The 13,731-nt window shown below is 38.9% G+C and overlaps 1 protein-coding gene and 1 pseudogene across 1 annotated transcript; both read right to left on the reverse strand.

Annotated features, from left to right (window-relative positions):
• Positions 1 to 502: 502 nt before the first annotated feature.
• Positions 503 to 2,641, reverse strand: LOC104722137 (uncharacterized). The gene is made up of 4 exons (XM_010440253.2): positions 2,439 to 2,641; positions 1,079 to 1,182; positions 810 to 987; positions 503 to 692 (listed from the first exon to the last, which is right to left on the reverse strand). Exons 1-4 carry the CDS (start codon positions 2,455 to 2,457, stop codon positions 658 to 660), a joined length of 336 nt encoding a protein of 111 aa, XP_010438555.1. The 5' UTR covers positions 2,458 to 2,641; the 3' UTR covers positions 503 to 657.
• Positions 2,642 to 5,135: 2,494 nt separating this feature from the next.
• LOC147948372 (uncharacterized) lies at positions 5,136 to 13,673 on the reverse strand (annotated as a pseudogene).
• Positions 13,674 to 13,731: the final 58 nt, after the last annotated feature.

Below are 13,731 nucleotides of genomic sequence, written 5' to 3' on the forward strand. Positions count from 1 at the left end.
GCGTAAGTTCCTGATCATGTATCTGTTAACTTTTATTTTGTTCTGTGTCAGAAAAATTCTAGTTTAATTAATTGCTTGCTAATGAGCTCAATCAGAACAATAGAATGCATATACATTTTGTTCTCTTTTGATCAATAACAAAACGTTTGGGACTTGGTTATAAAAAGAAATGACTTCACTAACTGTATAGTCCTGCAAAGTTGAAGATGAGATTTGCGGTAGAGGGATGAAGAAAATATCAATCCTTTCTGCTGTCATTATTTACCTTAGATCCTTCCAAATAGCTAGCAATCAAATTGTGAGATGATTAACACAGCGTTTAAGAGCAACATCGCAGTCTAAAGCGCACAGCCTTATCCGCAGGCTTCGAATTCAAATTGACACATCTACTTGGTTTGTTTCGTTGACAACAATTTCTTCACTTGAGTCTGTACCCAAATACTGTAGTTAAGTAGGTTGGATGTAATTTACGAACTATTAGAGGTGGACACACACGTTCATCTAATAAGTACAAAAAGCTTGATTAGACGCAAATACAAATACACCAGAATCTTCGTTCACTGCTTCCTCAAATTACAAAGCATCGTTTCAACAATAGATAATATTTATATGATATAATCCGTTCGCTTATTCTTAGGCGCTCCACATGAACGAGGCTCAGCCACAGCACGATCCACATGCCGGTAGGGAATCTGAAAAGCCACCAATAAATTTTTTCCATTCATCAAAGTCATATCAAAATCAAACTAGGAATCATTCACAATATCATCAAAAGAAATAACATATCAGAATCATCTCGGGTTACTTACTGTGGTCAGCTCCACGGATATCATTCAAGCCACGCACATTGTCGAGGCCCCCACGAGGAGGTCGAGGGGGTCCACCACCGCTACCACCACCACCACCGCCGCCTCCGCCACCACCCATGCCACCATCCCACTTCTTGTTAGACTTAGAACCTTTCCTGTAAGCATCTGATTTCTCCATCTGACAAATATTTTTCCCTTAGGTTAGTCATAGCTTGTGACAGCTCAGATTATGGAATGTAATAACTAAAGAAATGGAAGTAAAATCTCACCGAGAACATGGTCATAAAGAAGACTTGTATCAGATTAATGATGGACAAGAAGAAATCCTTGATCGTCCTTAGTCTCCATATAGGTCGCTTCGCTTTAACCACACCTGGTACATGTTCAAAAGTCTGTCAATGTCAAATACAGTTTAAATTTGCCGCAACGATCTGTACTTATAGAATACATGGACAGCTATTTCCAGAATTTTTCTTTTCTCATCTCTCCCCTAGAAATGTTTTAATGGAAGCTCCTACATTCTCTCTAAGACATCAAAAACCCCTCCCAAACTCAAACAACTAATCTCTACAATGGCAGAAAAATGTAAGACATGAGTATAGTAATATATATCTAAAACGCCATAACACTCATATCAAATTTGTCTCTAGAGGATAGAACATCAGTGATTAACAAACCATTGAACATGATCTCGCTTACACTAAATTTATCGAACGAATGCAAGTTTAACAATTACTCAGCCATTATTCCTAACTTCTTCCAATATCAAATCATTCAAACTTCGCTTAAGGGTGACCTGAATAGCACAATGTCTCAAATGTCTCCTCATCGAGCTTTCGATTCAAATTAGATTCCTGAGAATCCTAAAATAAGTAAAAATAATTGACCTAATCTTATTTCCATCTTCCATACGCCTACGAGCTTTCTGATGATGGAGACAGAGAATAGCTATAAGACATGAATATAGATAGCATTATATCTCCTAATGCGCTTATTAGATTTATCCAAAACGTCATGGTCTTCCTATACATTCATACACTCATATCATCAAATCCTCTATTAAAGTCAGAACATCAATCATTCACAAACAATTGAACATGATCTCGCCAACGTTAAAATTTCCCAAAAGAATATCAATTTAACAATTACTCAGTCAGGAATCTGCAAAATCCACTAACTTCTACCAATATAAATTTCTCAAACGTTTTAAACTTTGCTTAAGTGGGACGACCTGAATTGCACAATTTAGATATCCAGAGCCTAGAACGTTCATCGAGCTTTCAATTCCAATTGGTTTTTCTAACCTAATCTCACATCTTCCATAAACCAAATGAAATTTCTTCTGATCACGATGACACAGAATACCAAATAAATAAATAAATCGAAACCCCTTTTAAACAGTCATGATCAATCCATACAAAACCAAGCTTCTACAGATATACCAAATCACCAAATTCTGTAGAAATCAACGGTTAATAGTTTCTAAATTCCGGAACCTGTGCTCAAGTAATTGGATTAATTTGAGGATTGCATCAGATCGACTTCACAAAACAATTAGGTTCCAGAAAGAAACAGAGAAAACGAAGATAGTCATAGAGAGAGAGAGAGAGATCTGAAGTTTCTTCGTACCTCCTTCAACGTAAGCCATTTGAAGTGTAAAATTCTGGGTTCTTCTTCTTCTTCGTCAACAACAAACCTCAAAGAGATTTTATTAAAAAAAAAAAAATATATACCAAAACAACCGATTAAGCTAGATTTTTATATTTGTTCAAAAAAAAAAAAAAAAAAAAAAAAGCTAGATTTTTATATCGTTCTTTTACGACTCTTTGCGCGTTTTGTGTTTAGCAGTTTTGCGACGTTTATGTGGATTTCTCACGTGGCGCATTCTCATTGGAAAATTGTATTTATTTTATTTTTTTTGACAAATAAGCCAAGGTAAAAATCCGTAAATATGTCCAGATGAGTCGAAGATTTGATGCGGTGAGTCCAGTTATACAATGTCCTCAAATCTAAAGCAACTAATTTAACGTGTGTAGCTTTTTGTTTTGTAAGATTCGAATAGTAACCATGGATATTTTGTAGTATGGAACAAACAATTTAATAGTGCGATATGCTCATTGGCAGAGCTAAAATTTTAGAGTTATAGAGGTTAAAAAAAAATATAAGATAATATATTATATAAAAATAATATTACTTAACTCTTTTAAAATAATTATCTAAACAATAGAAAAATCAACCAAAATCAAAGATTTTTTATACAATATTTGAGAATAATCTTTAAACTTTCATTGTATGTGAATAATTTTGATCCCATATAGTTAAATTATTTTTTCATGGGGGTCAAAAACTATTAAACATGAAGTTCAATATAAATTTTCTTAAGAAAATGTAACAGATTTTTCAGATTTTATACGGGTCATAGAACTTTTGTAATTTTATCAATTGACAATAAACTGCATGTATGCCACCAATCACATTTTCGAACAGAGAGGTTGGGATTATATTTTAGGCATTTTCGCGCCGAGAGGTGTTCGATGAAATGCCTGAATCAACTAGTGCCAGAGATTTATTCACTTAGGCTAAGAGATTAGATGAGTAAGAGATTTATTGTCAATAATGAATTGGAATTTAATGCCTACTTGGTCATGTTTCTCTAGCAAGAGTTGGGTAAGGAAGTGACTAGGATTGATTGTAGGCCTGGGCATTCGGTACAAACCGAAAGAACCGAACCGAATAAACCGACAAATTCAGTTATCGGCACCGATTGTGATAACTCTCTAATTTACATGTTTTTAGCATCCCTTTTTGTCCATATTTTGCATTGTTTATACCCTTACCTTAGCATTTTTAGATCATTAACTGTAGGAATTCACTTTTAGGCCATTTAGGGTATTGCATTCTTGCATTTTCATACTTTGGATGAAAACAAGTGCTTTAGAGCCTGAAATGGGGAGAAACAAGGACAAATCCGAGCATGTACCCGAAGGAACCATCGAGCTGGAAGAACAGTCCGAACCCTAACACGATCGAGGAGGATCCGAGAGCAGGAAGAACAACCCGAAGATCTATCCGAGGAGTAACCCGATCTTATCCTCGTGCACCCCATCGAGTAGACCCTCGGGCAGGACTGGGAAGCTAGGTCAAAAGGGTTTACATATATAAATCCCTCCTCTTCTTCCTCGCAAACGAGCACGCCGCAGACCCTCAAACCAGAGAGCGAGAGCTTCTGAGAGAGAACTGAACGACTCAAAACACTTTTCACTTTTTGTAAGGATTTATTTCATATATTTTTATCATTTCTTTAGATATCTACTTTGTACTCTTTATTCTCTACTCTATCTTTTAATACAATGCAATTTTCGTTCATCTTTGTTTCTATGTCTTTTGCAATGATTTCCGAGTAGTGTAGTGAAGTTTCTAGGGATGGGATAGATGATTTTGTGTTCTTGATCGGTTAGGATGTCTTAGTTTGATTGTATATGTTTTATAAATTCCCTTCTAGATTGGTGTTCTTAATGTTGTCAACAAACCGAGAGGGTGAGATTAGATCAATACAAGAGATATGTACATTGTTAGCGCAGAAAAACTGCTATGGTAGATATTTCACAGCGAAATCGCAAATGCTGTGACATCGACAGCCATGGTAGGTGTCACCCATACGATAGCGTTGTTTGCGTATGCTATGATTGGCAAAGATACTATAGCAATATTTTGATGCTATTATTTGTTATTATATAACACGTAGATTTTTGTTATCGTAGGTCCTTATACAATAGCAATTATCTTTTGCTTTGAAATATATTGGTGCAGCATGACTTCAATGCTATAATATATTCTTATACAATAGCTTTTGAGAATTGTTATATATAATATACTTATAGCATTTTTATTAGCTGCAGTATAATGTTTGATAACAAATTACCAGAGCTATGATATATGAATTGAATTATTTTTTTTTGTTCAATGATATTTTTTTCCAGAAATCTATAAACATGTTTAAATCTATAAACCAATTAACAGAACAAGTAGAGATTTAAATCATTAAACATAAATATGTCTCCAATTCAACATTCAGAACAGAAGTCAACAAAGTCATTCAACATAGGTTGTAAAGTCTGAATCCAAAATACATAACATTAGGCATATATATAAGTTGATTAATTAACTTAGTCTTAACTAATTGAAACTAGCTAACTTGGACCAAAGTTTCTTCATTCCCTGCAACAAGCAACAATGTATTATATCAGTTATTTATATCATTAGCAGTCTGTCATATGTTAAACGAAAACACAAACATAACACATATTACTTACCCCAGTTTATAAACTCAAAAGATGACCAACTTATCCATCGGCCAAGCAATAGATGAACCGAGTGCATCTCTCATGTACTCGATTTCATCTGATGTCCTCCAGACTGCCGCATCATCTATCTTTACTACATCAACCCATACTCTAGCTGCATTTTCCCCCAAGCGAACAAAGTGGACTTTAAGATCTGGGTCGATTGAATGCACTCGTCCTTCAGCAACAACCTGCTTCTGTCCACTAATATCCAGTAACTTGCACTTCTGATTTTCCTTGACAGCTACATTTTTACGCTGCCATGTTAACAATATTAACCAGTTTACAACAGATAGAATAATAACTAGAATGCTTTTCTAAAATGATGTATCAAGAATATTTACCTGAGATCTTCGAAGAGGGGCTTGTGTAGCAAGTTGCGTTTTTCTTACAGGAGATTTTGGACCTGTTGGTGGAGACTTATCAGTAGTATGTTTTGAACCTGTTCCTAAAGTTTTCTCACTACTTTCAGACATTTGGAGAGAAGATTTGTGACTTGATGCATCTGGTGCAGATTGAATGACAACTTTGCTGGCATGCCATGCTACAAAAGATTTGACACAGTCCTCAAGGTATGCCACATCCACCGTAGGCCTCCATATAAATGTTTCAGGCTGAAGCACCTTATCAACAAATACTTTGACTGCAATTGGTCCGATAGGAATGCCGTTAACTAATGCTGTTGGTTCTTCTGTCTGCCATCGTCCTTCTGCAACAACTACATCATCTGCAGACAAATCCAATAGTATGCATTTGTTCGGCAAATTTGTGCTTGGTCTCTGTCAAAGTCATTAACACAACAATCTGATTATGTTAACTAATCATTCTTCCAAATAATCCTACATCCATGATACTATAGCAATATTTAATTTTACCAGCGGTCTAATATCTTTAATTTCGATCTCCTTTTCTAAGTTAACACACTTAGAGGCAGGCCATGCAATCATCTGTCCAACAGCTTTATCGACTGTCAACATGTTCAGCGCAGGTCTCCAAAGGAACATTTCTGGTAAAATAGCAGTTTCAACCAAAACTTTAACATCTGATGGGCCTAAGCGACAACCATTCACTAACTCCTCCGGATCAGAAGAAATAATGCGTCCCTCAGCAACATTTGCATCACCACCAGTCCAATCAGTCAAAACACACTTAGGTTGTGTTTTTTTGTTCACACTCTATACAATTACCAATACGGTACATATCAGACAATATATAGTAACAAATAAATAATCGCGCATCTTATATAAATTACTCACTTTAGCAGCTGAGTTTTCACCAACTTCAGTGTCTTGTCCTTGCTACAAATAAAAAAGCATAGTTAAATCTTGGATGCTAATTCATCATGTTAATTAATGCATAAATAGTGAAGTGTCTAACCTTGTTCTTGAGAAAGTCAATTATATTTTCTAACTCATTGACCTTTTGCTGGAGATGAACATGCTTATCTTGCAATTAAGCCATACACTTGTGATTCACTTGGAGACAAGCTAATTTGGTCTTAGACATGTTTCTTCCCATTGCCCTCATTCGACCAGGATTATCAGGTCCTAACAGTTGGACAAGTGTATCGTCTGTTTCATTGGTTGTAGTTGGTGTAGTACCACTAATAATCTCAGCTGCCTTTTTCTGCAAATTACAATTTGAAATGATCACACAACGCACAAACAATATTCAAACCATCAGAGCAAGCACAAATATATAACTCACAATCTTTTCAGCCGCATTCGTATTCACTAGGGTACCATCTTTCTTGGTACGAGACTTGACCCAGACCTTTAGCCTTGTTACCTCTGATGGGTTTGCAGATTCCTTTTTCTAAACAATAAAAAGGAATTATTAGAAAGAACAAGTATTTAAAAGTAGAATGACCATAATAAAAAGGGATATATTTTAAAGGATACTGACCATATCTTCTGTTAGCCTAACCATCCCTCTGTGACTACATGTGTGAGGAATCTGTTTGCGCCTTCTTTCCTTATAACTATCGCTTATAACCTAATAGATGAATAATTATTATGTAATCTATGATATAACAAAGAAACTCATTTATTTGTAGATGCATACCTTGAATTCTTTGCTAGTTTTATATTTGACAAATTTACGCAACTCGAAAGGAGATATATTCTTAGGTCGCAGATTCATCCTCTTTTGGTTAGTATTAGTTTCTCTTATCGACTTGACAATGCCTGATTTATATGCCCTCCATAAACATCCCATCTGCTTAAGCACTGCAACCTTTTGATACTCTTCATCTACTGCAAACCTTGCCTGCATTCATTACAGTGAAAAAAAAGTTTGTAAAAAAACGATATTTGAGCAAAGTTAACTAAGTAAATGAAAATGGCATACCTGAATAGATTTCCAGAGAACTATCTTGATGTCTTCACCTACTTTGGGCCTATTGAGCAAGAGAACGTCAAGTGTGATTGAGCAAGAGAACGTCGAGTGTGATCGGTCTTGTCCGTACGACTGTCCGTACGATTATGAGTTGAACCGTCCGTACAAGTCCATGAGCCCGATCACCAAGACTTGAATAAGAGGCCGAGTGTCTCCTCTACAAAGGCCCATGAGAAGAGAAGGATCGAGAACACATCTTGTAGCCATTGGAGTCACATGTTTCCTTAAGGGAAACCTCGAGATGTCACTATCACCATAGGGAATCGTCCTCTCTCTCTCTTTGTATCGTTATCAAGCTTGTAAAGGGTGTAGCCCTAGTATTATTTTCTATTTAAGGCTTCTAGCCGACATTGTAAAATATCTTTTCTAATAGAATCTCTTTTCTTCATTCTCTTTGTCCAACCTTATCTCTTCCCTACTCTCTCAACGATTTACTCTTACCATACTAAACTCACAATTCTTCACTCTTGTTCCGCTTAAACTAACATAGTATCAGAGCAAGTTTTTCGATTCACCACTCTCTAAACTCACTCTCTCCTTACTCTGTTCTTTTACTTTCTAGAAAACTATATTCTCTCTCTCGCCATGGAGGCCGCAAAGCCAATAGTTACTCCGGTGGTCCTCAAAGGCGCTAACTATCTCTTGTGGAAAAGAACAACGAAGACCGCTCTTAGTGGCCGGGGACTCTGGATTCATGTTGAAACAAACCAACTCCCTAAGAAAGCCAACAAAGAAGACGACAAAGAAGAAAAGGAAGAAGACAAGGAGGCTGAGCTCGAAAAGGAAATCAAATGGTTCCAAGAAGATCAGACCGTACTTGCTATCCTCCAAAACTCGCTAGACGTGCCCATCTTAGAAGCCTACTCGTATTGTGAGATGGCGAAGGAACTATGGGACACGCTAGCTAATGTGTACGGGAATGTTACAAACCTAACCCGTGTGTTTGAAGTTAAAAAGGCTATTAACAGCCTTCATCAAGAAGACTTGGAGTTTACCAAGCACTTTGGGAAGTTTCGGTCCTTATGGGCCGAACTCGAGATGCTCAGGCCAAGTACCATCGATCCGGCGATTCTGAACGAAAGGAAGGAGTAAGACAAAGTCTTTGGCTTGCTTCTCACCCTCAACCCTGCTTTCAACGATCTCATTAAGCACATACTCCGTGGTGACAAGCTTCCCACTCTCGATGACGTATGTGCTCAAGTTCAAAAAGAACAAGGGTCCCTTGGTCTCTTTAGTGGAAAGGGTGAGCTGATTACCGCTAACAAGGGAGTATACAGGCCGGATGAGAGGAAGACGGTGGTATGTGACCACTGTAAGAAGAAAGGTCACGTGAAGGACAAGTGTTGGATCCTTCACCCACATCTCAAGCCGGCTAAGTCTAAGGCGAACCTATGGCATGAAGGTACAAGTGGTCAAGCACCCGGAACGGTGAACCAGGGAGAGACGATGGCTATGACCGCATCCTACGGAGACTTTGTGAGGAAGTCGGACTTGGAGGCTCTCATTAAGTCCATCGCTGCACTCAAAGATTCTGGTACCACCTTCTTTGCTTCTAAACCTAGTAAAATGCTTGTCGTTGACTCGGGGGCTTCTCACCATATGATTAGCAACCCGAGTTTATTAGACAATATTCAACCGGCTCTAGGTAATGTTGTTATTGCTAATGGAGATAGAATTCCTGTGAAAGGGGTTGGTAACTTGAAATTGTTTGAACAAAACTCTAAAGCGTTTTACATGCCAACCTTTACCTCTAATCTCCTATCGGTAAAGAAAGCAACTAATGATTTGAATTGCTATACTATTTTTGGTCCTAATAGCGTTCATTTTCAGGATACTAAGACCGGAAATATACTTGGGGAAGGGAATGGAACCAGAGATCTTTATATCTTAGAGAAGACTTCACAAAGTCCCTCTAATTCAATCTCTTTTACCTCTTGTCTCTCATCTAATAATAATAATGCACTGTGGCATGCTAGGCTAGGCCATCCCCACTCTCGTGCTCTTGAGTTGTTGTTGCCTAATGTTTCTTTTAATAGTTCTAGTTGTGAGTCGTGTATTTTTGGAAAACATTGTAGAACTGTGTTTCCTTAATCCTCTACTATTTATGAAAACTGTTTTGACTTAGTTCATTCGGATGTTTAGGCATCACCATGCTTGTCTAGAGATAACAACAAATATTTTGTGACATTTATTGATGAGAAGTCGAAATATACTTGGTTAACGTTGTTGCCCTCAAAAGATCGCGTGTATGATGCATTCATAAATTTCCAAACCTATGTTACTAATCATTTTAATGCCAAGATCAAAGTACTTAGGTCTGATAATGGAGGAGAATACACAAGTCACAAGCTCGAAGAACATTTATCTAGGCACGGCATTCTTCAACAAACGAGCTGTCCATACACTCCTCAACAGAACGGTGTGGCGGAAAGGAAGAATAGGCATCTTATGGAAGTGGCTAGGTCGATGATGTTGCATATGAATGTACCAAAGAGGTTTTGGGGAGACGCGGTCATGACAGCCTGCTACCTTATCAATAGGATGGCAACAAAAATCCTAAGCGACTTAACTCCATTTGAAGTTCTTACTAAAACTAAACCTTCATTAGACCATTTATGAGTATTTGGCTGTGTGTGTTTTGTCTTAATTCCAGGAGAACAGAGGAGCAAACTCGATGCAAAGAGTACAAAGAGTGTGTTTATTGGCTATTCCACTACACAAAAGGGCTACAAGTGCTATGATCCAGTCATCAGCCGCATGTATGTGTCTCGAGACGTCAAATTCATGGAGGATCAAGGCTACTATGAGACGAAGGACTGGAATAGCCTCAAAGATCTCTCACATTCAACTACTGATCGTGCAACAAACCTTCGGTTCCTCCTCGATCATCTTGGTGTCACCAAACCACCATATCCCGAGACGTCTCTACCAAAACCACCATCCGATGGGCCTACAATATTACCGGAACCTCTGGGAACTCATGATGCTTCTCCTTCAAGTGTGATTGAGCAGGAGAACGTCGAGTGTGATTGGTCTTGTCCGTACGACTGTCCGTACGATTATGAGTTAAACCGTCCGTACAAGTCCATGAGCCCGATCACCAAGACTTGAATAAGAGGCCGAGTGTCTCCTCTACAAAGGCCCATGAGAAGAGAAGGATCGAGAACACATCTTGTAGCCATTGGAGTCACATGTTTCCTTAAGGGAAATCTCGAGATGTCACTATCACCATAGGGAATCGTCCTCTCTCTCTCTTTGTGTCGTTATCAAGCTTGTAAAGGGTGTAGCCCTAGTATTATTTTCTATTTAAGGCTTCTAGCCGACATTGTAAAACATCTATTCTAATAGAATCTCTTTTCTTCATTCTCTTTGTCCAACCTTTTCTCTTCCCTACTCTCTCAACGATTTACTCTTACCATACTAAACTCACAATTCTTCACTCTTGTTCCGCTTAAACTAACAGGGCCAACGATCAATTGTGATTGGAACATGTTCGCGTACCAATGCGCCTACGTATGATGCCATCTTAACTGACCCTTCACCATAAGTGTAACGCCCCCGGACCGTACTATGACCACCAAGGCCATCGGACGGCACCGAGACGCTACTTGGGAAACGTTCACTAACGATCCGGCCGGGTGCGAGAAAAAATCAAGTCCTTCGGCCAGTCCACCGGTGAGGTTCCCGACCACACGGCACATCCTTCAGGCTTTGCAACCCTACAAATACGCCGTGCGTTGAGCCGACTCAGACAAAGTCTATATCAGTACGACTCGCCCGAATAAAGAAAACCCGAATATTTTGATTAACCAAAAGAGTTATTACACAAGAGTTTTGAACAAGGCTTAGTGCCGAGTTTGGTTTGAAATAAAAACATACTTGTATTTTACAGTAGACACAAAATAAAACTACTCCGGGTTCCTATCGTTCACCACGCCCTCTAGTTCCCTCTAGGGTCACCTGCAGCACAAAATATTATCATAAGTAATCTAAGATTACTTAGTGAGCTCAGGGTTCCTGCAGAGTATTAAACCCCAAATCCCATACCCCATCAACAACAACATGCTAACAATCAACATGCAAGCGAGTATAAATAACAAGCGAGCATAAGATCTAACATGCAAGCAATTACACGATTGCCAAGCAAGCATACAACACAATAATCAATCAGAGATAACATGCGGAAGCTAATAAGCTAAGCAAAATTATTCTGCAATCAATCACCACTACACGCAATGACATATAACATCATGCAAGCATAAACACAAACATGCAACAACTTGAACTTGAAATAAAACTAGAGTTTTAACAAGTTCTAATTCATGGGCCCGGTATGCTTCCTCTCCCTAACCCCTCCTGAACAACCGTATTACAGCCACGAAGGCATGCAATCGGGCTTCACCCAAAGCTACACCGTCATGTAGACAGCCTCGGCCAGGGTAGCGAGCCCAGTAACCTCCGAGCTCTTCGTAACCAACCCTACAACACACGAACATGGGTTACATGTCGCGGCTGCATGTGGCACGGATGGGAAGGACAACCATACCAAGTCTTACTACGCTCAGCCGGAATTTCTCGCAGACTAAAGCGTCTTAAGACCTCACCAAAGCTTATACTTGAGTTTATATGATTTTCTTCTCATATGTTTTCAAGTATCTTAAATAGTTACCACCCTTGTCACTAGATCCTTTCGATCTAGTAACCGGTGTAACCTCACCTCACATGCAACTTAACAAGAAAAACATAAAAGAATTTCAAGTAAATGCATCTAAATGATTTATGCAAAACCGCGCACTAGATGGATGTTTTTAACACTCCATCTAAGCCGATGCAAATATGTGCCTGAACTCATAGAAAACCGGCGATCTCTGGGATGAGTGGTCGGATTTTCTTCACGGCAACGCTTGAATCCTCTTCCTTGTTGAAATCGAGTTCCTTCTCGATTCAACGCTTAACTGCGGTCGTGCGATAGTCATGTCTTGCTTCTCCTCTTCTTCACTTCTTCTCCCTTGCGACAACACTTCTTCCTTTTCTCTCTTCTTTCTCTCTTTCTCTCCTCTCTTTCTCTTTCACTCCTTTCTTCCTTTACTTAAGAAATTTTAGCGAAAATGAGGGAGTGGAGCGACCTTTATATAGAGGAAGAGAGTAGAAACTTGGCCCAATGCATGTGTGTTGTGTGCCATCTCTCCTAGCCACACAATTTTAAGGTTGGACACTTGTTAAGTGTAACTAACACTTGTCACATGGAATCTTTCATATTTTCCCCATTCACACTTGCATGAAACGCGATTGGCCGGTTTCTATAAAGAGGAATAATCTTGTCTCCCACTTAGGATTTTGGGATCGAAAATCCTAGGAATATTCCTCCAAGGATTCCACTCCTAAGTTGCATGAAATCCCATTGGTGGATTTTTGCAAAAACAATTTCCACAAAATCGGGAATTTTGTCGGATCGACCGGTCGCCGGTCACCCGTCGACGTCTCTCGATCCTCCTCAACCAGTCTCGGTTGCTATCGGTAAATCCTCGGACATCCTCGAGAATTCTCGGTCCATCGGACTTTCTCGGCAATTCCCGGTACTTTGCGATATGCGTCGGACAACTCTCGGCCCTCGGTACGTCTCGGACGACTCGGACGGTACGTCTCGGACATCTCGGTCACTTTTCGATTCGTCCAAAATTTCTCGGACTTTTCTTCAGCAAACTTTCTTTTCTCCTTGCTGGCCTTCTTTCTTGAGCTTTTGGCCTTGAGTTTTCATTTTAAAATTTACCTCTTAGCGAGGGTCACTACAATAAGGCTCTCCCATCATAGTGTACTCTACTTGAACTTTGGTATTTGGATCCTTGGCGATGTCTTTCATCCGTGTTGGTCCTTGCTGTCTCTTACTCTTTATTTCAACAGGAACAAATAATTCAATTTCACCTTCAGGTTCTTCTTCTTCAGGTTCTGCATTGACCAATGGCTCACCTTCAGGTTCTTCTTCTTTTCCAGGATCCTCTACAGGATCTTGTAGTTGGACTCCAGGTTCTACAGGTTCTGGTTCAATAGTTCGCACAAATTCTACCTCCTCATCGACTTTCTTATCAACACGCTTTTTGCCACGCTTTTTACTTGTACGTGTCATGTCAACTCACCTGAAAGTTAGACACAATATACGGGTTATGATTTGTCATCCAAATGAT

Source organism: Camelina sativa, chromosome 2 (genome assembly GCF_030686135.1).
Source record: "Camelina sativa cultivar CO46 ecotype springtype chromosome 2, ASM3068613v1".
NCBI lineage: Eukaryota > Viridiplantae > Streptophyta > Magnoliopsida > Brassicales > Brassicaceae > Camelina > Camelina sativa.

Bases quoted from the DNA above. Each gene is read 5' to 3' on its own strand.
- LOC104722137 (XM_010440253.2), bottom strand. The intron at 988-1,078 runs GTGAGATTTTAC...AATATTTGTCAG, and splicing joins TCTTTATGACCATGTTCTCG to ATGGAGAAATCAGATGCTTA. The intron at 693-809 runs GTAAGTAACCCG...GTGGCTTTTCAG, and splicing joins TATCCGTGGAGCTGACCACA to ATTCCCTACCGGCATGTGGA.